At 44.4% G+C, this 26,596-nt stretch overlaps 1 protein-coding gene across 2 annotated transcripts in view; it reads right to left on the reverse strand.

Annotated features, from left to right (window-relative positions):
* PHAF1 (phagophore assembly factor 1) overlaps window positions 1–26,146 on the reverse strand; it is a 28,965-nt gene extending 2,819 nt beyond the window's left edge. Inside the window, exons 1-15 of one of the 2 annotated variants that reach the window (XM_026011451.2) lie at window positions 26,035–26,146; window positions 25,790–25,910; window positions 20,057–20,139; window positions 14,697–14,780; window positions 10,861–10,904; window positions 8,168–8,247; window positions 7,817–7,911; window positions 6,752–6,849; window positions 6,553–6,665; window positions 3,377–3,510; window positions 2,774–2,857; window positions 1,199–1,281; window positions 756–799; window positions 273–316; window positions 72–130 (exon numbers count right to left, since the gene is read on the reverse strand). In XM_026011451.2, coding sequence (XP_025867236.1) covers window positions 72–130; window positions 273–316; window positions 756–799; window positions 1,199–1,281; window positions 2,774–2,857; window positions 3,377–3,510; window positions 6,553–6,665; window positions 6,752–6,849; window positions 7,817–7,911; window positions 8,168–8,247; window positions 10,861–10,904; window positions 14,697–14,780; window positions 20,057–20,139; window positions 25,790–25,853 — 1,109 coding nt within the window. In that variant the 5' untranslated portion in view covers window positions 25,854–25,910; window positions 26,035–26,146. Of the gene's footprint in view, window positions 1–71; window positions 131–272; window positions 317–755; window positions 800–1,198; window positions 1,282–2,773; window positions 2,858–3,376; window positions 3,511–6,552; window positions 6,666–6,751; window positions 6,850–7,816; window positions 7,912–8,167; window positions 8,248–10,860; window positions 10,905–14,696; window positions 14,781–20,056; window positions 20,140–25,789; window positions 25,911–26,004 lie in introns of both variants that reach the window. The other variant, XM_026011452.2, reaches the window with a different exon arrangement.
* Between the last annotated feature and the right edge of the window lie 450 nt (window positions 26,147–26,596).

Raw genomic sequence — 26,596 nt, forward strand, 5'->3', positions numbered from 1 at the left:
TAGGCTTCCCTCAGTCTTCTGGGCTGTGAGGAGCAGGACAGGGTGGTCAGAGACAGCAACCTCCTATTCACCTGTGCAGGACAACAGGCTTCTCCACAGGGTGGCCCAGGAGCTCCTGGATGTTGTCCCACTGCAAAAGGCGGCACGGGGTTAGCAGAGACCTAATCATGCCTGTGACCAATGGCTGGCCCAGAAACACGGGCCCTAGACTGCTGGCAGGCTCACACCCACCTCATTTTGGGGCTACATGAGGTGGGAAAATAGGAGCTCACCTTGCTGTAGGTTGTACATGTTTCTGTCTGACCATCTGCATTTTCTGAAAAGAGAATACAGAGTGGGTTGGTTGCTGGCCCAGCTTACCTGTGACCCCAGCCCTAGGCAGAATCCAGACCTGGCCACTCTGTGCATTAGGGTTGGAGTACGGAGAGAGGACAGATGGGCTATTTCAGAATTCCTGAATGAAAGAGGGTAGAGAACCAAGAGGGGACAGCAGTCACAAGGCTGACTCGGGAGCACCTGGATAATCATATATAGGAAATTCTCCCCATCAGAGACCACTAATCCCATGATTATAGAAAAAGACCTTGAGAGCCTCCAGGAGCATAAAGCCCTAACCCAGAGAAGCTGAGGGCAAAGCAGACTATGGGCAAAGCAGGTAGGCAAAGGCTCCTGCTACCATTTCTGTTTGGATCACTGTCTTCTCATGAGGTTAACTTCAAAACCCTTTTCTTAGTCTGAGGATATCCACTACTCACCTTTCTTTATGGCTAGTGGGATCTTGAACTCACAGCGGTGATAACTAGAGAGAGAAGCCAGATGGATAAAGGCTGGGCCCTCTGAGAGGCCTGACCACCCATGCATTTCAACCCTGCACCCCAGGAAACACAGAAGGAACCCATCCCCAAAGCCCTGGCTCTGGGGTCTAGAGCCATCTTGGACAGATACATTATTTTGGACAAGATACAAAGCTCTCTGAACCTATTTCCCTATTTGTAAAATGGGTACAAATGGAGAGACGTAAGGTATGGACACTGTACCAGGAACAGAGCAAACACTCAGGAAATGTTCGCTTCCCACGAAACTGTAAGAATTCAGGTACAGACAAATTAGTGAACATTCAAAGCCACAAGCTCTCTTTTCCTGGGGATTTTCAACCCAAAGCTCAGTTCTTGGGAGGGGAAGGTATAGGTATACTCACATATTAAAATTATAATGCCCAGGGTAATTGGTGTGTAGGACAAACTTCTTCACTTTGTGTGTATTTGCATCAAAGAGGATATCCTGGGGTAGAAAACAAGGATGTCCAAGTAGGGAAGGTTATTGAGGCTGGACAAAGGCCTTTCCAAGGCCATGTCCAACTCAGAGATAGCCACTCCACAACAGGGATGCTGCTGGGAAATAGCCTTCTCCCAAACAACAGTCAAGGGGATAGCTGAGATCAAGCAGCCTTAAATGGACATTTTCAGTGAAGGGGGCACCCAGAAATCTGTAGGTCCATTCCAAACTTTGTAGCAGCAGGCCCAGTAGTCCCATGGGCTACAGCTCTTACTGCTTGGGAACTCAAAACACATCAGAGAGACCTTTCCTAACAAGCCCCTGATTAAAAATTAACTGAGCATAGATTTTGGCTTAAAGGCCACCAAGAAGATTCAGGGACCACCTGACTTTCCAGTGGCTCAAAGCACCTAACTATTCTGAATGCCATTACTGGCCATTAGGCCCTGTGGGAGTCAGCAACTCCTGGAACTGAAGGTCTAGCCTCTCACCAGGACTCAGAGCTGGATTTGATGCTGCCCACTGAACACTTCTTCCTATCTCCCACACCCTTCCCAGTTTCACATCCTGTCAGTTGTTTAGGCTTGTGACCGCAGGGTTAGCTCTGACCCCACCCCTACATGACCTACATTAAGTCCTATTAGGGTTTGGTCCATTTGTTCCATCTTCCTTGTCCCTTATTATCACTGGTCCTTGAACTCAAGAGGTTCAGCTTACAGAATGCCATTTCCCTCCTGCCACTGCCGTACCTTCAAGAGTTTATGTTTACCCACTACTCCTGGTTCCTCTGATCTTTTTCCACATAGGCTGACCCCAGTATCTCCTTTCTCCCTCTCCAGAATCTACCCTTTCTTTGCTGCATCAAGACCTCAGGCTCTAGAAAGCTCAAACACTCAAAGACCTCAGGTCCAGGCTAGCCTTGCCCTCTGAGATGTATCCTGCTAGCGCAGAGTTTACACAATTTCTTCCCCCCCCCCCCCCCCCCAATTTCTCACACACATCCCATCCACCAGCTGCACTGTCAGCACTGACAGTGGACACCAGTTCCATTCAGCACTCCATGTCCAGAGCACAGGACCACAGCAATGCCTCTGGGGTAATCCTCTAAAAATACATAAGCACATTTCCACTATCTCTGACCCTTTTTAGTCTCCCTGTTTTGAGATTCCAGAAGAAGCTCGTATATGTTCTACAAATGTGTAGATCCCAAACTATGTTAACCTGAATGATTCCCACAGCCTCCACTTATGCAGCATGTTTTCCTCAATAAAGAAGCCGAGAAATACCAGGGAACCTGGTGCTTCTGAGAAATCTCAGTGGCAGGGAAGGCCCCCTTTAGGGTGCCAATGCAAGACAGCACTGCACTGGGTGGAGCCAGCTGGGGCTAGTTTCCCTGCTGCCAGGCATGGTTACAGCTTCATGTATACACAAAGGTGTGCCCAGGTGCATGGTCTGCTACCACAGAAATGAAACATTTCTCTAAGGAACCACAACTTACCACTCCAAGAGTGAAGTAGTTAAAAAAGTAGTCATTGCACTTGGATGGAACTTGTTTATGAGGGGAAGGAGAATGAATTTTCATCTGTTGGGAAAAAAATAACAAAATCCAACTCCTTAATACAATTCTCAGATTAACTAAAAGTCTACAAACTGTGTTTTGTGTATAACATTAAGCTGCTAGGTAAGCAAAAGTGTCAGAATCTCTGCTACTGGTGCTGAACAATGCAGCCAGCTTCCCCCCGCCCCCGCAGCTTTGGTTGACTACAGACTGGGCCCTGGTCTCCAAGAAAAGGCAGGACAATCTGACCAACGGGATCAGAAAAGAGCTTTCAATTTAATTCATCAGTTTTCATAGAACAGGTTCTATGGAAAAATAACAATTTATATTTACTTGATATTAAGTTAATATTGATTAAAAAAGGACAATGCCTACCTGGTTCAGTTGGTAGAGCATGTGACTCTTGATCTAAGGGTTATGAGCTGGAGCCCCACTTTGGGGACAGACTTTACTTAAAAGGTAAAAAAGCCTATTTAACTTCATAACACATTTTACCTTAAAAGGTAAAAAGCCTATTTAACTTCATAAACACATTTTCCGTACCTTGTCTTCTGACTTATAGAAGACCTTGTGTGGAGAGCCAAGCACGCTAAGAACATCTTGGCAAGAATCACCAAAATATACTGAACGTTCAAATACCCGCATCTTGGCATCTGCTAATAGGCCAGGTCCACAACCTGCAGAGATTAAGGGAGAGGTGGTCAGGTTCCCAGCCAGGGCCTGATATCCTGCAGCCTGGGACCAAGGGGGCCCCAGAGAGGCCAATGACTGCACACTGCATTTTTAGCTCTGGCTGAGGGGCAAGACTGCATGCAAGCAGAAATACTAGGTCACAGGGCTTGAGATGCTATGAGAGATCACTATCTTCTTGAAATAATCCCTGAGAGGGGCCCCTGGGTGGCTCAGTCAGTTAAGTATCTGACTCTTGATTTTGGCTCAAGTCATGATTTCAGGATCATGAGACTGAGTCCTGCATTGGCCATGGAGCCTGCTTAAGAGTCTCTCCCTCTCTCTCTCTCTCCCTCTGCCCCCTCCCCATCTCTTTCATTAAAAAAAAAAATAATAATAATAATAATAATTAAAAAAAGAAAGAAGGAATCCCAGAGACTCATTCAATCCAAGAAAAGTGATGTGGAGCTCTGAAAACTTCATTCATTCACTCACCAAATATTTACTTATTGACTACCATGGGCTAGACACTTTGTAGGATATTGAAGAAACATGCTGAGCAAAACAAATGCAGTCTCTGCCCATAATGGAGCTTATGGTGTGACGATTCCAATCCGACACCACACAACTATGGTAAAATAAACAGCAGCAGAGATGCTATGAAAGTATATAATGAGGTGCTATTATCTCTTGCCACTTTCTAGGTCCTGTTAAGATACAGGAATTTATGTTAAGAGGGGCTTCTCAATGGTAACCCCCAACTAGAGACTAGACCTAAAGATCACTCTATAGAGAAGTCAACAGGAAACATCCATTAACTTACTCCCTAATTATACAAACACCGACAGACCCACTAACACTCAAAAAATGACAAACTAAGAAAGTGGGAGGATAAGAAAATCCCATTTGACAGAAGTTTCTTCTTTGGGAAAAATCTTTAAACCCTGACTCTGTCTAATACATTTTAGAAATGGTTCCAGTTACACACACACAGAAGTAGCTGTGGAATAGGAAAAGACACACCAACAGTAAAATTCCCCCATTCTGTGGATGGGAAGACTAAGTGTTTTACTTCTCCACAACCTGCCCCCCAAAAGAGGCAAGAACTGGGTAAGACTGCATTTCCTGGTATATGATAATCACCATCACCTTACTCTGAACAGAACTTTATAGCTGACAAAGCTCTTTCAGGTATAATAATCCATTTGTTCTATAGGGAAGACTTCAGAGATCTAAAATCTGAAATAAGCTGGTACTGAGTTCTGAGTTCTTCAACTAACCCAACAGTCTTCAGTTACAGCACACATACACTGAGTGGCAAGGAATGGTTGTGTTTAAATTAATGAGGTCAGAGAAAAACATAGTCTACATTAACCTCTGCCTATAAATCTTGCACTTAAGTAAGCCTGGGTGGCCTACAGAACCCACCAAAAGTCCTGCCAAGCTAGACTATATGCCCCAAATCTCCACGTACCAGACACTTGTAAAGGTCCAGATGGGTGGGGTGATAGGGAAGGCAATCTTCACAGGCAAGTCTTCTCTCGTCTGACCCTACTTGAAGCCTACCCAGGGGAAAATATCCTTAGTTTTAGGAGGCTATTTTAGTTTCTGATTCCCTGGAGTGAATCTTCCTATAAATTATTGTGGGGATCAAGGCAGTTATACTGAATTCCTATCTTAAAAACATCCTGGTAGCTACAATCCATAAGTAAACATGTAAGAAATGGGTTGGTTGAGACAAGCTACCTTTCTGCTTACCAAAGGAAACTTTCAACGAGTACTTGATTAGATAGTAATTTGATGAGTCCCTGACTTAAAGTGTTTCCCCCACTGACCCTGTAAGCAGTGAGATGTGATTGCTGGGAGTGTGCTGTACAGGGTGGAAGCCAGAATTAGAGGAGATTCCCCTCTCCCAACAGACTCCTCTTGCTGTCACCTGGGATAACTGCACCATCCTTGGCTACCTCGCTGTTTCAAGGAGTAACCCTCCTGGCAAAAGAGACCCTAAATCACTTGACCTTGTTGCTACATCTCAATTCTCTCAAACACTATAGCTCAAGTGCAACATTCTTTTAAGTAAAATTTTCTGCCTTGGCTAGAAAACCACATTTAAAAAAAATTTCTAACATAGAGCTTGTGAACTACTTAATTGTTCAGGGGAGTAACTTCAGTTTATATGCCAAATTCTTCATAGTTAAGAACCAGTGCCCTAGAAACTAACACAAGATCCTAATTTATGAACAAATACTCATTACTCACTAAGCTAGACTGAGCCCCTTGAAGGCACAGCCACTATCCTGGATCCCAGGCCAAAGACATGGCCTATACTATTAAGTGTGGCTCAAGGTCCACAGTAGCTGAGATTAGCCACACACAAGGAAATCACAAAAGAGGCATGGATCCTGGAGAGGCTATCCATTGAAGGTAGCAGCTCTTTTTTTGTTCATAGTCAGCAAAACTCGCAGCAGGGTCTGGCCAAATCATAATCCAAAAAGTCCCAGCTGCCAGCCTACTGAGAACTGGCATAAAGGCTGGAAAAAGGATTGGGATCTCTGAGTGGCTCAGTTGGTTGAGCATCCAACTCTTGGTTTTGGCGCAGGTTGTGATCTCAGAGTCGTGGGATTATGCCTCATGTCACACTCTGTGCTCAGTGGGGGAGTCTGCTTTAAGACTCTCTCTGCCCCTCCCCCTTGTGTGGTCTCTCAAAATGGGCAAATAAATCTTTAAAAAAAAAAAGGGGGTGGAAAAGGGGAGAAAAGACCAATATTGCAGCCCATAAGATACATTTCCAGTAAACAGCCTGGGAAGCACTGCAAAACTATATAAGCACACAGAAGGCTTACGTACATGCTAGGGGAAGCAGTGCTACTGTCATTTATTAAGATTTTGTAATGATAAAACTGTGTATTGTTCCTTCACAAATTTAAACAAAAGCTTTAACCATAAATATCTGTACTGTCTTGTACCAACTATCTTTAAGCATGTGCGATTTTGGGCTATCTCAACATGGATATAATGGAGAATCCACTACCCCAAGGCCAGTAACTGACCTGCAGCAAGTAGCCGAAGTCGTAAACCTGAGGGTCCAGTTCCATCTCGAAGAACATCCACACTCTCAGCATACACATTGCCAAGGAAACAGCTCAGGGGCATTACGGGAGCCCTGGAGGCAGGCAAAGAATGAGCAGAGGCTTTGCCCTTCCTCCCAAGGAACCCATGGCCCATGAAGCTTGTGCTCCCCACACATACTTGGTATCCTGCAGGCTGTTTCCACTGTAGATGTACATTCGTTTCACAGTCGCTCCGTGGGGTATCTGGAGAGAAGCCAGGCCATGGGCGAAATTGGGCTGCAAACACAAGACAAAAGTTTTACTAAAAGCATACTGCAGGCCATGTAAGCCAGGGTCTGGCATTTCCCCAGCCCTCATGGTCTTCAAGAACTGGTCAGGTCAAAGCACACAGTCAAACCTGGTTCCAGGTCAATAAACTCATCCCATCTATGCAAGTCCATTTTTAATTTTAGTTTTTCCTTCCTTCATCAAGAAGAAATTATGGGAATGCTTTCTTTAGTAAAATGTAAGCCTCACCAAACGTCTATCATTTCATGACCCTAAAGATGCTGCTACTACCTAAGGATGAATATAACATTTTGCTAAAAGCAATAGATAAATGAAAATCCAGAATGAAGTCTCAAATTCTAGCCCACTTAAAAAACTTCCACAGTGATTTGGAGTTTGTTTGTTTGTTTGTTTGTATGTATGTATGTATTTATTTATTTCTTTATTTATTTCTTTCTTTCTTTATTTATTTAAGTCACACAGAGAGACAGAGGCAGAGACACAGGCAGAGGGAGAAGCAGGCTCCATGCACCGGGAGCCCGATGTGGGACTCGATCCCGGGTCTCCAGGATCGCGCCCTAGGCCAAAGGCAGGCGCTAAACCGCTGCGCCACCCAGGGATCCCAGTGATTTGGAGTTTTAAAGCAAAGTACAACTGATTTTATTTCTGAAAAGTAAGCCTGCGCCCCAGGGATCCCAGTGATTTGGAGTTTTAAAGCAAAGTACAACTGAATTTATTTCTGAAAAGTAAGCCTGACCTCACTATGCAGTGAGAAGCGCCCTCTTCTTGGGAATGCCAGCTTGGGCTTTGTTCTTGCTATCAGTCCCACCCACTCTACCACTCTTGGTCCCTGAAGACCTCAGAGATGAGGAAACCAAAGAAAGGGTTCCTATCCAGCTTCCCTGGTGGCACTGTCTGCTGGGTCCATATCACCTTGGTACTGGGTGACAAATACCATAGGAAAGGAAGGGCTAACCTCGTACTTGGGAGCCTCGGTCCACGAGTCTAACTGGAAAGAGAAAGATAGTCCTCTGAAGTTGAGGTGGAAGAGCTGCTCAGCGGAGTTATACACTGTAGGAGTGAGGAGGAGACAATGACATGGGTGAATGATATCAGAAGACATGAACACAAACCAGCCTGGCACCATCTACCTTATGTCTGAATCCTTAACTGACCCACTACGCTGAAAACAAGGGACAGGAGCTTTCCTTCACACCCAATTATCAACCGTCAAATCCTATAGGAACCTGGCTTCAGGGGATGGTGCACTTGCTAAGTTCATCATTATGGGGTGCAACAGATAAGGAGAGGAATCAGATGGACTTACCTCCAGGATGGGTTGCACCAAAAGACTGGTCAATCTGCTCAATGGTGGGAGCTATGGCCTGAGAGTTAAAATGCACTCCACTGAAAAACAAAGATGCTTCTCAAATCACTGAAGATGGTAGCTAGAGGAGTTATTCTTTAAACATAGGCAGGTGAGTTTACAAGTATGTCAAAACACAAGTTTAGGGATGCCTGGGTGGCTCAGTGGTTTAGCGCCTGCCTTTGGCTCAGGGCGTGACCCCAGGGTCCTGGGATTGAGTCCCACATCTATCTAGTCCCTGCATGGAGCCTGGTTCTCCCTCTGCCTATGTCTCTGCCTCTGCCTCTCTCTCTCTCTGTCTCTCATGAATAAATAAAATCTTTAAGAAAAATGACAAGTTTATTAAAGAACTTTTAAGTGAGGGATAATAAATGAGGTCAGAACAAGTCAAGTCTCCAAGGCTGATACACAGAATTGATCCTTAAGGCCTTCCAAGACCTGTGTGGTCATCAGGCAGTTTAGAAAGAAATAAATTCAGTCTTAGCCCATGGCATCTAGACTTGGATGCCACAGAATGGCACAGGAATAGAAAATGTTAATATGTTTTCCTAGAATGTCTACTAATAGTTTAGCTTGGAAAGGAACTTTTTTTAAAAGGGGATGAACATCTTAAAAGAACAGTATAGCCAAGCAAGGTAACTTGTTTTCTTTTTCTTTTTTTTGTTTTTTGTTTGGTAACTTGTTTTCTTTCTTTTTTCTTTTCTCTTTTTTCTTTCCTTTTCTTTCTTTCTTTCTTTCTTTCTTTCTTTCTTTCTTCTTTCTTTCTTTTCTTTCTTTTTTTCTTTCCTTTTCTTTTCTTTTCTTTCTCAGATTTTATTTGAGAGACAGAAAGAGAGAGACAGAGCAGGCACAGAGGGGCACAGGGAGAAGGAGAAAGAATCTGAAGGGGACTCTACACTGAGTGCAGAGCCCCACATAGGACAACTGAGATCATGACCTCAGTCAAAACCCAGAGTCCCAGAGTCCCAACTGCAACACCCAGGCACCTCAGGCAGCTTGTTTCTTAACAGACAGCACTCAAGGACTGGGTGAATTTGGAGAGGGGTAATGGATCCCAAGCAAAGGGGAAAGATCTGAGGGGGGAGGGGCTTGGGAACAAAGAGGACACATGATTTCAGATGATGGGCAAGAAGATACAGCATTCATGACTTTCAGGAGAATGCTTAAAGGTTAAGAATAATTTTAAAAATTAGCATAATTCATGGAACACCTCCTTTTTTTAAAGATTTATTTATTCATTTGGGGGGAGGGGGTGCAGAAGGAGAGGAAGAGAGAGTCTTAAGTCTCAGGAATACTCTGTACTGAGTGTGCCTTGATGCAGGGCTTAATCCCATGACCCTGAGACCATGACCTGAGCCAAAACCAAGAGTTGGACGCCCAACTGACTGTGCTACCCAGGCACGCTAGAACACCTCTTTTTCTTAACCCAGCAGCCACACAGTACTGACTTCATTTCTCTGATGGGAAAACAAGCTCAGAGAGGCTAAATGACTTGCCTAAGGTCACAGAGGTAACAGAATGATGAATCCAGGGAGGCCTGACCCCTGGACTCCATGCTTTTACTCATCGCTAACTACTAAGAGGGAAAAAAGAAGCCAGACCTTGAGGTACAAAGGCTCCAACAAAACTGAAAGACAAAAAGAATCTGGAGGGGCCAGTGCTATTACACATTTGCTTTATCCACTTCCCTAGTGACAAATGCTGCTTGAGCTAATCCCAGGAATTGGCCTTTTTTCATGCCCCTGAAAAGGGAAAGGGAAGCCTGTTAAAGAAGCTTACTATATGGAGCATTCTAGATGCTAGCACAGAACCTTGCCATAATGGGGGCTCAAATATTTCTTTTATGCTACAGGCATTGTTTTCCTTCTAAAAAGTAGATTTCAGGGGCACCTGGGTGGCTCAGTTGGTTGAGTGTCCAACTTTTGGTTTTGGCTCAGGTCGTGATCTTAAGCCCCATGGTGGGGTCCATGTCCTCAAGAAGTGTTACTTCTCCTTTTCCCTCTCCCTCTCCCCCATGCACTCATGTGCTTACTCTTTCAAACACATAAACAAAATCTTAAAAAAAAAGAAAAAAAGAAAAGAAAAAGAAAAATGGGTGGCACAGCTGGTTAAGCATATGACTTTTGGTTTTGGCTCAGGTCATCTCAGGATTGTGAGATTGAGCCTTGGGTTGGACTTCACACTCAGTGCAGAGTCTGCTTAGGACTCTTTCTCTCCCCTCTGCCCCTCCCCACTGCACTCTCTAAATAAATCTTAAAAAAAAAAAAAAAAAAAAAAAAGGTAGATTTTGGCTCCTAAATAGTGATCCCTTTGGCATTCTCTTTAGCATACATAGGCTTTGAAGTCAGACCTATGGTTGTGGGGGGCAGGCAGCATCTGTGACTTAGAAGATAGTCACATCACCTCTAACCTGAGGTCCTTTGTTGTGAGGACTAAATAAACTGACATATATGAGAAGTGTTTTACACACAGCATGTCCTTAAACAAGATTTCCTTCTCTTCTCCAGAAAGCTAAGTAGGCTTGGAGGCTACCTGAGGAAATCATGGCACCAGAACTGCTATGGATGGGAATCCTTTATTAACTTAATGAGGGTAATAGATAAACTCCATATGTACCAATCCTGCGGCATAGACCAGCAGGGGAGTAAACTTACCAATATTTTAACTTTACTTTAGTCAAGTCATATACTTCAATCACCTTGAAAAAAAAAAATCAAAGGTTTAAGTGCTGTAATACTCTGCAATTGAAAAAGATTGACTAAAAAGACATTTATAAAGGGATGCCTGGCTGGCTCAGTCGGTAGAGCATGTGAATCTTGATCTCAGGGTTGTGAGTTTGAGCCCTTTGATGGGTTAGATCACTTAAAAAATAAAATCTTAAAAAAAAAAAAAAGACATTTATAGAATAGTGAAGAAAAAGAAATCTATCACTATTCAGAATTTTCTTGAAGCACCACACATTATGTTTTGTTCTCATTTTTAAATCTGGAGGAAAAACCCACGCTACACACACAGTATAACCTCTCCTTTCCTTTCTTCTAGTGGACTGTTCCACATATATCCATGTATGCAGCAGGTCAAGTTCCTATAATTAATCTACTACTCTATCATACAGAGTGCTACACATGGAAGAGTAAAATCCTCCACAGAACAAATCATGTAGCTTAAAGGTTAAAGTTGTACCTTTGGATACTGAGCCTTCTTCCTTCTATTCCAAGCTTTGCTGCATTAGCAAGACCCCAAATCAGATCACTTTGAAAAACACCTTTAAAATACTGTAGCTTACAAAACAAAAGGATGGGAGGAGATCTATCCTGCTAGAAAAGAAGTCATATTACATTAGGTTAGGACAAGTGGGACAATATTCATACATCTCTATTGAAGGGCACCTGGAAAACCTTAGGACCCTCGTGTCATTTCAAGGGGTTCAGCCTTGGATTAAATGCCAAGAACTCACGGCAGAGACAAAGGTATTGAACACTCAGCCACTAGTGGTGCCAAGTAATGAGCACTAGGAAGTCTTCTATGCCAATGTAGCAAGGGCTTGGTAGCCAGAAGCATGGCTGGCTGGGGCCTGGAGCACCAGCTACTATCCTCCAGTTGGGAGTCCTGGCGCTCACTATAGAGGAACAAGCAGAGCTGATTCAACGTCCACTTCCCCTGACAATCTGAGCCTCATCCTAGAAGGGGCTGTGGGGCCCTGTGTCTAGAAAAGCATCTAGCATTGCCATAGAAAATGAGACATAATAGGCAGTCTACCCTTGGCCAGACCTTACTGCTAACTTTATTTAATGATCCTAACACTAAACCACAAGTTGGGCACCTCTTAATTAAATGCAGCTATTCTGATCCTACTTGGTGCTAAGAGTAACTCCCTCTGCTGGGCTGTCACAGCACTTCAATCACCTCTTTTCCCACACTACTTGTGTATGCTGTTCCCAGTCTCACTAAGTTAAGCCCTTTAAGGTCTGGCTTATTACTCCACACAGGAAAGGTACTTAAAACATCAGGCAAGTCGGACTGTTACGAAGCTGGCTAAGGGCAATATGAAGCTAGAAAGCATGAAAAGAGGTACCAAGAGAGGTCATACAAGGAAGGACAGGCGAACAGCTGTGATTCATAAGATACGTAGTGTCCCCTTCAGAAAGCCTGTATCATGCCAAACTGGTATGCCATTTCACAAAGGCCAGGGCCTCATGCTGGCAGAGAGCCTCAACCTTCAGCCAGAAGCCCTGCTTATATAGCAGGAGCAGACAACTGCCTCCCTGATTGCCCCCCCTACAGCTGGCTAATGACCCACCATTCACCCTGTGGGGGTAGGCCTCAATGATGTTCCTTCTGTCTCATTGTTACCCACCTGCCAATAACCGAGACCAACACTTATGGGTGTTTCAACCTGGCCTGTCTAATGCAAGAACAGTGGACTGGAGTTAATCACAGGGCCTATGTATGATGGTACTTGTGGCAAGAGACCCCGGGTGCTAACCATCTTGGAGTCCTTATGTCACCAAGAATAATCAACAAGCCGATTTTGGTCCATGGAGCTTGCTAAGCCATGGGGACAAGCAGCTAGGGAAGTCAAAAGTCCATGATCTACTACCCTCTGGGCTGGAAAATACTTTGATTTCCCCAGAGCAGAAGCCAAGACAGCAGCCAAGATAGGAAAGGAAAAGATAGGCAGCTGTAAAAGTTGAGATTTGTGAAGCCTCATTCCACAAAGCTTTCTTACAGTCAGGGAGTCAAGGAATCAGGGAGAGGTGGATTCTTAAGTGCTGGGATGAGGGGCAGGCAGAAGGGCATGTCAAACCTGATGCTAACCAAGGGCACCTGAGAATGCTTTCTCTGTTTCCAGAGGCTCAGGGCCCCAGCCCCCACCCCCTTCATAGGGACCCTACAAAAAGCAGAAGAGAAGGTTCTATTTATTTCCTTTCCCATTCAAATGTACTTCCATTCCTCACAGTTCTCCATAGTGTGCTCACACAATTTTCTTCAGTTCGTATCACATTATTTCCCATACACAAAAACAGAAGCTAAGTCATTTCTATTGCCAGTGGCCATCACACACTGAATTAATTAACTTATTAATTCAGGGTTAAAAGCTTGGCAGACCACTCATCCTCTGCCTCTCTACTGTTTCGCTGATAAAACAGTATTACTCACAGGCTTGCTAAGTTAGGAAATGTATGGGAAGCACTTAGCCACGTACTTCACTTGTACCAAGTACTCACTAAATATATGACACTGTCCTCACCATGCTATGATTTTATGATGGGCTGTCTGTCTAGCCTTTCCCCTTTGTTATCCATTTAGGTTATTTCCAGCTTTTCATTACTATGAAAAGCCCTGCTATAAATATCTGGCAACATTACCTTCCCCATAATCTTTTGGAGTTATGTTTCCTAAAGTGGACTTACCAAGCTGAGACAAATAACTCTTTGTAAAGTTGTTTCCAGATTATGTTTCCCCCAATTTGTAATGAAGCCACACTGATGACCATCCTCTTTCCTTTCCCACTGTGAAACTTCTGGTCAGGCAGGACAAGATGAATGTGTCCACAAGGAGAGGCAAGGTAGTTGTGAGGTTAAGAATGTTCACATTTGCTTTTGAAGAGCCATCATAAATGAGGAATTCTCATTTAATGTACAGATTCCTTCACCATGTTCTGTCTTGTTTCCTTAGCAGCTCACTTGGGATGGGATTACAAGAAATAGGAAGTACCCAAGTCTTTTGGAAAGGCATGGCCTAACCAGGACAACCGCTCTGGTATGCCACTGCCCAGAGCCACATTCAACCTTGTGACTCTGAGGCATGAGTCTAGTGTCACATGACTAATCTGTGAAGCCCAGACATTCGTAAATAGTGTATTAAAAACATCCTAGACTGAAACAGGTGTTAGTAAATTGCACTTGAACAGCAATTAAGACAAACCCTATACACCACCAAGTTGTTTGTTTACATATCCTCAAGGGGGTTAAAGAACCAACTCATTGCTAGTGGTGTTAAGCCCTAAGCTCCAGCATTTTATGAAAAACAGTTCCATTTTTCACCTTCCAAGTCATACTGTTTGACTTAAGAATGAAGTAAAACAAGATACAAAAACCTTTTGGTACTATTCTGCAGTTAGGACCCATTTTTAGTATCCTAAACTTTTAAGACTTGGAATAATCTGTGTCAAACACTTAGCTCTACTCTCACTTTCCTTAAATTGAGTAACTTGAGTCCCCTCCCCATAGCATATTCCCCAAATCTCCAACACTTTCTCCTTTCACTTCTGGAGCCTGAGATTAGAGTCCTTCCCAGCCTCTTTCTAACTACTACACCCCACCCTCAGCTTCCCTTTTTGTAGGCGAGCAGGCACAGCTTCAGTTCCCTAGACTATGGTGGACTCTGAATCACAAGAGTCTACTCTGACTTATTAGTTTCAGAAACATCTTACAAAAGCATGTATTAATCAGCCTGACATGCAATTTTAGTTGTCAATCATAGTTACCTTAAGTCTCTGATTGAAAGCATCAAACAGCAGTTTGATTCCGTCCTGAGTCAGGTTAAGGATGAGGTCATGGCTTAGAGGAGACTACAAAACAAAAATAAAGCACTGTAAACTACTCAACAGCAACTACCAAAAACCTTACAAATCTAAATGCAATGCATAGGGATTATGGAAGTGGAGACAGCCCTTCCCTCGTCCAAGTAACAAACTGTTGTATGAATGAGGCATCCTCTGCTTCCAGCCTGAAGCTGCTGTTTCCTAATATTGGTTGAAAAGAGCCTCTTTTTTCTAGGCTTCTAGTAATACCTGAGGGAAAGGACCAAGATTATGTGAGTATATAAACCATTTTCTTTTGAGAGTCCAGGGTCTACATCTATAGCGTGGGTTTACTTATCAAACCTACAGAGCAGCCAATGAGGTACACAGGCCGGGTAAAAGGGCCTTGCTAGGACCCAAACTTGGCAGGTAGTATTCACTGCATGTCAGCTGAACCTACGTCCATTCACTTCCAGGCTGTTTGTACCATCCACAGGAAATGTTCTTTTTTTTTTTTTTTTTTTTTTTTTTATGATAGTCACACAGAGAGAGAGAGAGAGGCAGAGACACAGGCAGAGGAAGAAGCAGGCTCCATGCACCGGGAGCCCGACGTGGGATTCAATCCAGGGTCTCCCGGATCGCGCCCTGGGCCAAAGGCAGGCGCCAAACCGCTGCGCTACCCAGGGATCCCTACAGGAAATGTTCTATACTTTGACTGCTTTAGGCCATGTTCCAAGACAAAGAAATATCTTGTGATGTTTGTGAATGAGATGATACTCTTGCTCCTTCCTTCCCTCTCCCGACCATCCCATATCACATGTGCTTTTTTCTGAAAAGCCCAAATCTAAGGTCTAAGGAGTCATATTTCTTCATTTGTCCCTTTTGAGTCCTATGGGGAAGGGAGTAGCAAGCAGCACAAAGGAGTGGACAGAGCTGGCCTTGAGTACTGGTGAGCTGGTGACCTTAAGTGACTCTCAAAACTTCTCTGAGCTCTAGTTTCTTCATGGGAATACCATTATCCCTTCCCTCCAGGGTGGTTGTGGGAACAGAGGTAGTAGGTCTAGATAGCAAGAGAAAAGGCACTAAGCACAGCACTTAGTATCCAGCACTCTCTCATCATGTCTGCATCACTACCCTGCTTTTGCTCCAATGCAATCAATTCAAGGACTTGACATCTGAAGACATTCCGTAGCACTGAACCAAGCTTGAAATTGGCACACAGCTCTTAAAAGAGTTTAGAAGTTTCTTTATAGAACCTCCCAAGGTAGGCACAGTGAATGACAGAAATGTCGCTGTCAGAGATAGAGATGCAGGCTGGAAGGCCAGGTGCCACTGGTGTGGGCCTCACTGGAAAAATTCTCTCCAAGAGCCCTCTGAGATTAGTTCAGACTGCTCCCTTCTACCCCAATGATCTTCACACAGTAGCAGGCCCGGGCGGCACCACCAGGCCCAGCAAACACTAGAAGAAAGGATGTAATTTTCCAGTAGGCCTGTATGAATGTCTAAAATAATTAGGTCTAAGCAAGATAATACAACAATGAATCCTGACCTTAGGCTACTTATTCTCAACCCAGAACACATTTCTTTTTCTCTTCTTTTTTAAAATTTTTTTAATTTATTCAGTCATGAGAGACTGAGAGAGAGGCAGAGAAGAGAGGCAGGCTCCATGCAGGGAGCCCGATGTGGGACTCGATCCCAGGTCCCCAGGATCACGCCCTGGGCCGAAGGCCGCGCAAAACTGCTGAGCCACCCGAGCCGCCCCCCAGAACACATTTCTGAGAGGGCTATTCCATGACACTAAGCAGGATGAAGCAACATTTTAGCATCCTTAAAGATCCTTGCTTGGAGGAGAATGATGGGAGGATCTGAATTTTCTTACACTCTCCCAAGATCTAATCATTTTCCTCCCAGCATGGTTACAATTCAGGACATAACTAGACAATTTTCAAAAGTGAGCAAATTATCCTCACAACTATTATTTTATTAGTATATCTCCAGAACCAAAGTATACCTGTAACTACGTGGTGTTTAAGCAGGCCCTTGGAGTGACCCAGAACTACACAGTCCTCCATATGAAACAGTTTAGTAAAGCTGTTTGCTCTTAATTGTTAACATTTTTTCTAAGAAAGATGGGACCTACTTGATATGCACATTTAACTTCCAAGGTGTGATTTGCTAGAGACAAAAGATATTTCTAACATTTAATGGGGCCAAACTATTCTTCACACTTGATGGGAGCAAAGAGACAAATGGGAAAGGAAAGGAAGGAGGGCAGAGGAAGTCAGGGCTCAATTTAAGAAGCACTGCATCAGGGATCCCTGGGTGGCGCAGCGGTTTGGCGCCTGCCTTTGGCCCAGGGCGCGATTCTGGAGACCCGGGATCGAATCCCACATCGGGCTCCCGGTGCATGGAGCCTGCTTCTCCCTCTGCCTATGTCTCTGCCTCTCTCTCTCTGTGACTATCATAAAATTAAAAATAAAAATTAAAATTAAAAAAAAGAAGCACTGCATCAGGGACCCTGGGTGGATCAGCAGTTGAGCATCTGCCTTCAGCTCAGGGCGTGATCCGGGGGTCCTGGGATCGAGTCTTGCACCAGGCTCCCTGTGAGGGGCCTGCTTCTCTCCCTCTGCCTATGTCTCTGCCTCTTTCTGTGTCTCTCATGAATAAATAAATAAAATCTTAAAAAAAAAAAAAAAAAGAAGCAGCACTGCATCAGAGCTCTGAGAGACCACCTCCTCTTGATCCTCATCCAAAGATTATTCTATTCTAGGGCACTTGGCTGGTTTGGTCAGAGAAGTATTCAACTCTTGATCTTGGGGTCATGAGTCAGAGCCCCACATTGGGTGTAGAGATCACTTAAAAGAAATAAATAAAATTTTATTTTATTTTTAAAATATTTTATTTATTTATTTATTCATGAGACACACAGAGAAAGGGAGAGAGAGAGAGGCAGAGACATAGGTAGAGGGAGAAGCAGGCTCTAGGCAGGGAGCCCGCCTGATGCAGGACTTGATCTCAGGTCTCCAGGATCACACCCCAGGCTGAAGGTGGCACTAAACTGCTGGGCCACTGGGGCTGCCCAATAAGTAAAAATTAGAAAAAGATTATTCTATTACAAGGAAACTTGTACAAGGAAACTTGTAATAGAATATCCACATTACAGAAGGAGAACCAGACAGGTTTTTAACCTGCCAAAAGTTGAATGGCTAAGAAACAGAAAGAGCAACAATCTGAACCAAGGTCTAGACTAAGCCCACATTTTCCAATTGATTCCAGCTGCTTAGAAGGTATCAGGAAATGAGCTTAATGCTAAAACTACTATATATACCCAAAGACTGGAACAACAGACAACAAAGACAGTGATATTAGAAACAAACTTCGTTCTTAAAAACTGCTTAAGCCTACTTTCAGATGTATCTAATTTTGGGGTGCCCAAATCTGATTTAACTGAATGTGTAGGAGTTATAAGCTCAAGAAGCAAGCCCATTATCCCTGTTTGGATGGTTGTTAATTGTTGAGTAATTCCCTCATGGTGTAACGCTGAAAGTCAGAGTAGGTTAGGGATCATCTGAGTATAACAAAGAGGAAAAGTCACCATCCTTCATTTTATAAATGAGAAAACACTTTGATACTGTGGCTCAAGGAATCCCCTGGCCCACTCTTAGAAGTCCCTTGTTATGTGGTAGGCACCACAAGAATATCTAAGCACTTGCTTGGAGATTATGAATTCCCTGTCTCAGGAAGATCCCTCATATAGGGTCTCTCTCACTGGGCTGGCAGAGAAGTATTATTGTACAGACTGTAATGTTTGGACATAGATAAGAGGCTCAACTCTGACACTAGGACAAACTGGAAAGCCTCAGAGAAATCTCACTCACCTCTAATCCACAACATTCTTCATGTCAAAAATAAACTGTTATTTGTTTTAGGATCTGAAACTCATTGGAACAAATAGAACTAAAATCATCAAAAACGGTACTTAAAAGGTCTCAGAAAAGCCAACGAGGACACTTTATAGCATGTACAGGCTCAAAACTATTTATTCCCTAAGATTTGTGAGACATAGGACACCATAAATGTTGCTCCACACAGCAACACAGAGTCTATGTCACAGAAAAATCACAGGTTTCAGAGAGTTCAGTAGAAGGTAGATTGCATTTTTAGAGAGATAGGAATCCTATTTCTAAAAGCCCATAAATAACAGTCTCTACCTTTACTTATAAAACCAAACACAGGAAAAAAAATTAAAAAACAAAAACAAAAACAAAAACAAAAACCAAACCAAACACAGGGATCCCTGGGTGGCGCAGCGGTTTGGCGCCTGCCTTTGGCCCGGGGCGCGATCCTGGAGACTCGGGATCGAATCCCACATCGAGGTCCCAGTACATGGAGCCTGCTTCTCCCTCTGCCCGGGTAGCTCAGTGGTTTAGCGCCGCCTGCAGCCCAGGGCGTGACCCTGGAGACCTAGGATGGAGCTCCATGCATGGAGCCTGCTTCTCCCTCTGCCTGTGTCTCTGCCTCTCAGTCTCTCTCTCTCTCTCTCTCTCTCCCCGCTCTCATGAATAAATAAATAAAATCTTAAAAAAAATAAAAATAAAAAAATAAAACCAAACACAAAAAACCCGAATGTTCAAAAAGTCCTCTGATATAACAAATCCACTTTTTCTGGAAATGGAAAACGTCTTTGTAGATATACGCAACATTATTATTATTATAGGGGTTAATTCCTGGCACAATTGACCAACATTTAATAGAGACTACCATAAATCAGACCCCCCCCCTCCAAAAAAAGCAAAATATGAAATATGTCCATTAATTTGAAGCCAATATTCTGAGATATGATCTGATGTATCTGATCATTCTCACTAAAGTAGTGAGCTATACCTGCTTCTTTTTAAGTGTGAAGTGCTCTGCTGGCTAGAAATTTGCTCTGCAACAACTCTGAACACAAACTAAAGCAATCAACAAAGCAGAAAAGATTATATTTTAAACACAAAAGTGGAAGGCAAGCACCCTAGGAGACAAAAACAGTCCCTGAGGTAACCACCCATTGAAATGTCCCCGTCTAAGGACCAGCAGGTAAGTCAAACACATCAAACAAGTTCAGTTATTAATGCTCTTCCAAAACTGACAGCAATAGATTATCAAGACCAAAAGTTTCAGAATCAAAGAAAATGTACTTAGTAACTGACTAGGGCTAGAGATTCTCCCAAACACAATGACCTAGCAATCCCTGCCAGTCTGCCTCTCCCAGAGCATCAACCTCTGGAGGTGACCCAATGATGAGGAATGCTATTTCAGTAAACAAAGCAGCTACCACTCACCTGTTCGCTGTAGAGAACCTGGACATTTTTGATGATGCGACAGTGCTTCTGAAGAATGGCTACTGCTTGAGCCAGAGGCATTCCTGAAATAAAGGAAGGATACCTGTGTGGTTAGTTGGGCTATTGATTTACTGACATTTATCTTAATACTAGGTATTAGACTCTGCCATAAAGCCTGTGATGGGAGGGCAGGTCTATAAACATATTAGTAAATAAAACTTCAGTAAGCAGCAAGAGCTAGAATAAAGTTAGCAGCAAGCAGTAAGGGATCAGTTGGATTGCTTAAGGGGAGGGAGTGAATATACAAGAGATTCCTGGAAATGAGAAGGAATGTGTCAATTCCGAGCAGGAAAAGGGCTCAGAGAAGTCAAAGTCAGCATGAACCAAAGAACAGTGAGAAAAGCACGGACTTCATGACTGGATCTGGAGACCAAGGTTCTGGTTCACTCTGCCACGAATTACATATAACCTAGGGCAGGTTCCTTCTTCTACTTTCTGGCATGTCTCCTCACCTCTCAAAGGAGAGTCTGCAGGAGCACATGACTTGTAAGGGCTTGTTTAAAAAGTTAAAAATCACACATCTACCAGAATCACAGATCTACCAGAATCCTTATTTTACTAAGGATTTCACTGGATCCTTATCAACTCACACATCCTCTAAATCTTAATACTTGATTTTTAAACTCAAGGCCCATTATAAACAAATTTATATATGCCCCCAATTTAAGAAATCCAGTATCTTTAAGATCCCAAGGACTACCAGGGAAAACAAAAAAGTATGTTTTCAGAGTTCATTATATTTCAAACAAGAAGAAATTCACAGAGGCAATTCAAAACAAAGTCTCAGACTAAATCCAAAGTCAAAGACTCATAGCTTTATGAACCCAAGGATAGTGGTGTTATTCACCACTCTCTGGATCCCCAGCACCCAGTACAGGCTTGACCACATAGTGGCTGTTGAATAAATATTTATTCAACAGAGCTGAAGGATAATGGAGTAGGTAATAAGAGAAAGGGAGGAAGGACCACCATATGACCTCAGGCAAGCACAGTGGCTTCCATTCAAGATCAGTTTACCTCTGATTCTAGGACAGATGTGCAGAAAAGAGCTTACACAGAGAACAGGAGGTTATAAAAACATGGTTTGTCTACATTTAGACAATGATCTAACCCTGCCTTCATTTGATGGTCCATTCTACAGTCTGAAGAAAGTTGGAGGAAATCAGACCTTAACACAAGGCACTTTCCAACCTTCTATAATATAGGGCCTGGTACACAGTAAAGGTTTAATAAATGTTTGTTGAGAATATGACCAAGTTGGACGCATCACTCAGCTTTGCCATTCTTGAAATGGAGAAGTTTCTATGCTATCTCTCCCAAAATGAATGGGCAAGCATCCATGTGGAACAGACAGATAAGCTCAGTTAGGTGTTGAGAAATAGAAGGCCACATGGCTTCTCTGACCCACATGGCACAAATCAGTTTGTTTGTTTCTTTCTTTCTTTTTTTTTTTTTTAAGATTTTTAAATTTATTTATTCATGAGAGACACAGAGAGAGAGAGAGAGAGAGAGAGAGAGGCAGAGACATAGAGAGAGAAGCAGGCTCCATGCAGGGAGCTCGATGTGGGACTCATCGAGCGAACTCCAGGATCAGGACCTGAGCCAAAGGCAGTTGCTTAAACGGTGAGCCACCAGGGCTGTCCTACAAATCAGTTTCTCAAGGGAGGATTCTTTTCTACTTAACCACATCAAATCTCTGGCCTTGGAATCTTCAGGTCCTCAAATCCTGAGTCACCAGGAGAGGAATCCACCTTGAGGAGACAAACCAGCTACGATGGTCAGTTGTCACTCAGCTGCTGATAAAGGAAGGCTACAAAAAGCCTCTAAAGGGAACCAACCATATGAATGGCAAAGAAACTAGAGGACTGTTCCAGTTTTAACAGTTACCTAGACCCAAAATGAGTATGGAGTGTATGTCAGCCTTCTAACCTGTATATATATCCTATGTCTTATAGATCTCATCATTTACCTGCTTATAATCTTCCAATGGTTTCTCATTATAGAGCTATAAAACTCAAATAACATGCTACCACCTAAAGTTCCTGAATATTCTGGATCTTGTCCACTTCCATTTTTCTTTCCACTGCTCATCATGCCTCCTTTGTTCCAAGGACACGTCAAACTCTTTCCTATCCTAGCCCTTTGAGCTAGTTCAGATTCTGAGGTAGTGTTCTTCCCATAATTCGTTTCTTCTCATTCTTTAGTTCTTGACTCACATCTCACTTCCGCAACCGCCTTATCTAATGAAGCCTCCTATCCAGTTTATCTATTCGTCTCTGCTATATCTTGAGGACAGAAACATTATCTGTCTTACTCACTGCTGTATCCCCAGCACCCAACCACTGTGCCTAGCAGGTGGTCTTATGTATCTATTGAGCTCTGATTGAGTGAAACAAAGCAATTATGGGACATGTAAGTCCTGTACCACCGACCCTGGTGACCACTCTTTCACATTCCTTCTCCTTCTCTACCTCCCCAAATCTAGTCTCTAACTTTCTTCCTAAATCCATGTCCTCAACACACTTCACTAATAGATAACCTCTTTTCCACTGGACCCCCAAACTCCTTGGTAGTGTCCCAGGCAGCTAAAACCAAAGAGCACTGGGAATCTGGAAAACCTACTTTCTTCTTTCATCAGTACAGCATGTTCTAATTATAATACCAAATGGCTTATAGTTCCCTACACACACAATCTTTCCCATTGTTTTGTTTTGAATTTGACTGGAAAATTTATGTCTATAGAGACACTGTAGAAGAGAAATCTGGCAGATTTCTGATAGAGCTTTCCTGGTGCTCACTGGATCCAGGTATGCACTGGTTCCTGTGGCTTGAAGAAAGCCCCCCCCCCCCCCCCCCCGAATCCCCAGGTCAGATCAAGTTCTTTCTCCCCTTCCAAAGAACCCTATACAACTTCTACCTCATTTTAATAAAATATACTATTTCTGTAACCCTTCCCTCACACCAGACTAAGCTCTTCAGGGCATATGACCATTTCCTATTCAATTTATGTTTGTAAGCAGAATCCACAAGAGGTATATATGCTGCCTTCAATAGAATGAGCCTTCAGTTTCTCTAGAACAGTTCAGACACATGTCTCCACACCAATACATTCTCCAAGTCTTAATGAAAACATTTCTAGTTTGTTCTGCCTTTACTCCACCACTAGTCAAGGGGAGTAAAGTCAAGCCATCAATGGCATTCTCAGAGATTCCTCTTTGCCTAGGTTTTCCTGTCCCTGTGTTACTGGCATTTCCCTAATCTCCCAACATTACACAAAGGCCAGGAAGGCAGCCAAGAAGCTGGATGCAGCTCCCCACTGTGATGCCAGGCAGATGATGGCAAGGGCTAGATGCATCTGCATTTGCAGATACCAAGAAGAACTGAGACACAAAGCTGAGCCAATCTTCAGAAGGGCAGAGGGGTGAGAAGCAGGAAATCCCCGTTCAGCTACCTACCTTTCATCTCTACTTTTCTGAGCTTGCTCCTCACTGGAAAATGGAAATTACCTTACAGGGTTTTAGTGACTTTAGTTAAGCACTGGTTCTCTAGCCTAGGAATGTAATTCTAAAACAAAGATTCACTTCTGAGACCTATCCCTACCTATCAGCCCCAATTGGAGTTTAGATGTGTTGAGGGCTGGGGAGAAAGAAGACTGAGAGAGAGGGGGAAAAATTTTTTTTTTAAGCTTGAGGAAGTGAAAATAACCATAATCTTTCAGGTAGACCTGATTTAAAACTGCAGATTTTTAAAAACAATTTTATTAAGTAATCTCTACACCCAATGTGGGGCTCAAACATATAACCCTGAGATCAAGTCACATGTTCTACCAACCCAGCCAGCCACACACCCCTAAAAATACAGATTCTTAAGACCCACAAGAGAATCATTAAGGTCAAGCCACTTCTATGACGTTTCCCTCAAAGTTCAATTCTGGGTCATTGTATCCCTCAAAGTTCAATTCTGGGTCATTGTACAGAAAAGCTCTTTTCATTCTTTTTGCTATTTAGTTTGAAAAAGCTACCCAAATCCTTGATTACTGGAAACTGGCAGAGTTAGGAGTGGGGGCTAAGGAATCTAAACAACAGGTGACAGAGGAAGCCTTGCTCTTCCACTAGGCTTTTTTGGGGGGGGTGGGGGTGAAAGAGGAATCCTGGTCTCAGGTCACAACCCTACCCCCAATTGTTTATAAGTCAACCCTACCCCCAATGTGGGGCTCAAACTCACAATTCCCCGGGATCATTAGTGGGACAAAAAACTGAGCCAGCCAGGTACCCCTTCAACTGACATTCTAATTATTACTTTTGGCTAAGAGGCTCTATACCGTTGAGATCCGAAAACTAGATGCATCATCAAGCAGTTTGAAGCTATGGCTGTGGTTCTCACTCAGCCCGATGAAATACTGGTAAGAGAAGCTGTGCGTAGGGGAGCATCTTTCTTAAATAGAAAGCAAACAGCACCCATGTGAATGGGTCTGGAGGCAAATATAACACCGGCCTCCCAATCAACCTCTTGGTGCTTCACAAGAGGCCAAAGTGTTTCATACCAGCTGAAATTTTGGGAAGAACTCTGCAGGAGTGGTGTAAGCTATGAGAAATTGGCTAAGGCCTCTCATTAAAACCGGTTCCTATTACCCAGAAGCGTGTAGTTCAGTTAGTTCACAGAGACAATGAGCACCAGCAGGGTCCTACCAGCATCTGTTGTGCAGTGTCTCCTCTACTCTGCCTCCACTGACAAGAGTCTTCCAGATTCATGCAAGAGCTATAGCTCAAAGGAGCAGGTGACTCAGTCCAGTAGCCCAAATTAGTGGGACAAAAGTTCAAGCCTGCACAAACAAAGAGGACCAACACCTGCTTCACACTCCTTTTCTAGTGCTGGATCATTGTAAACATACACCGGAGTTACTGAATGTGTACACATAAAGGTAGTGATGTTGGGAAGAGTTAAAACTGGGCCAAAACCCCCAAAATGGCCAAACCGCATTTTATACAAACTAAATGTTACTTTCCATGAACTCGAATTTCATTCAAGCTTCAACTCTCTCTGCTAAGGTCTGGGTTTAGGATTACACCACACACATCGACCACATTAAAAACAAGAAGGAAACAAGTCACAAGTTCCTTTAATACACAGACTCTTCTCACCTCCCTCGACTAGGTTCCTAACATGTGATTAGGGGACCTAACCCTAGCTTTTCCCTTCAGACCAGGCAACCTACAGCCCAGAAGAGCAAAGGAAGACGGACTACTGTGGCGTTTCAGGGTGTTAGTCACTTCTTAGCTGTTAAGTCTGCAAAATGGAAATAGGAAAACAATAGGACGGGCCCTCGCGCCCCAAGGACGCATACTTGAGATAATTACGCACAGGAGCGCAGGGTCTAGCCTTGAGTAAGTGTTTGGGGCGTGTCGGCCATTGTTATTATTACTACTGTACCACTGCCCCAGGAGGAGCCCTGCTGAGGCCTGAGGCGAGGACGTCAAGGCCAGGACGAGAGACACACTTGAGGGTCTGGCCAGTAGCAGCGGGTAACTTAGTGCCCGGGGCCCAAAGAGCCGAGAGGACGGAGGAGGCGACGAGCTGCAGGCGCAGGGGAATAAGGGGCAGAGGTCAGAGGCAAGAAGCGCCTTGAGGGAAATGAGAAGCAGAGTAAGGTCCAGAAGCAGGACCCACACTCACCCAGCGTGAATTCCCATTGCTCATTCCCCAGGGAGCGCTCGGGCACCACCTCCAGATCCAGCATTGGTTCAGCTCGCCGGGCCGGGGCGGCCTCCCTGCAGCAGCGCAGACAGCACCCAAGCTGGGGAGACAAAGCAGCAACTGACCCGCCGTCCCCGCGGGCGCAGCTCTCCACCTAGTCCTCGGCTGCCCGCGGCACCAGCCCAACACCACACCTCAGGTCAGCGGAGCTCAGCCCGGCTCACCTCACCGGCAGCAGCCTCGGCGGCAGGGGCAGCGGCGACAGCCGGAGCGTCTGCAGCAAAACTGGCGTGCGGGGCCGTAAAGCGTGGCTGGGGCGGGGCAAGGCGGGGTTTCAGTCTCGGGGAGGAGCCCAAGGCGGGGTTGCGCACGCGCACAGTGCTGCGGAAGGCGGGGCGAAGGCGGGGCGAAGGCGGGGCGAAGCCCGACAGTAGCGCCGGGCCGGGTGGGCGCTTGCGGAGCCGGGGGCCGTGCTCCGTGACCCACATCCGCACACCACACTGCACACACTTAAACGTCTACACAAGGATGTGCACACCACGCAACTCACAAACGTGACGTGGTTATACAACATCCGTCTGCCTTCTACACCTATGTCCCACTCACGTCCACGGGGCGCCAAGGCGAGTTCCGAGGGTGCAGCCTGAGGCCCAGCGGGGAGCGGGGGCAGCGACTTCCAAGGGAGAGCGTTACGGGCCCGAGTGTTTGCTTGGGGGCAGGGAGCAGTGGGAGAGGAATAGCTAGACTGGGGAGCAGCGGGGCCAGACCTCCGCTGACCTAGTCCAG

Source organism: Vulpes vulpes, chromosome 12, assembly GCF_048418805.1.
Source record: "Vulpes vulpes isolate BD-2025 chromosome 12, VulVul3, whole genome shotgun sequence".
NCBI classification, from domain to species: Eukaryota; Metazoa; Chordata; class Mammalia; order Carnivora; family Canidae; genus Vulpes; species Vulpes vulpes.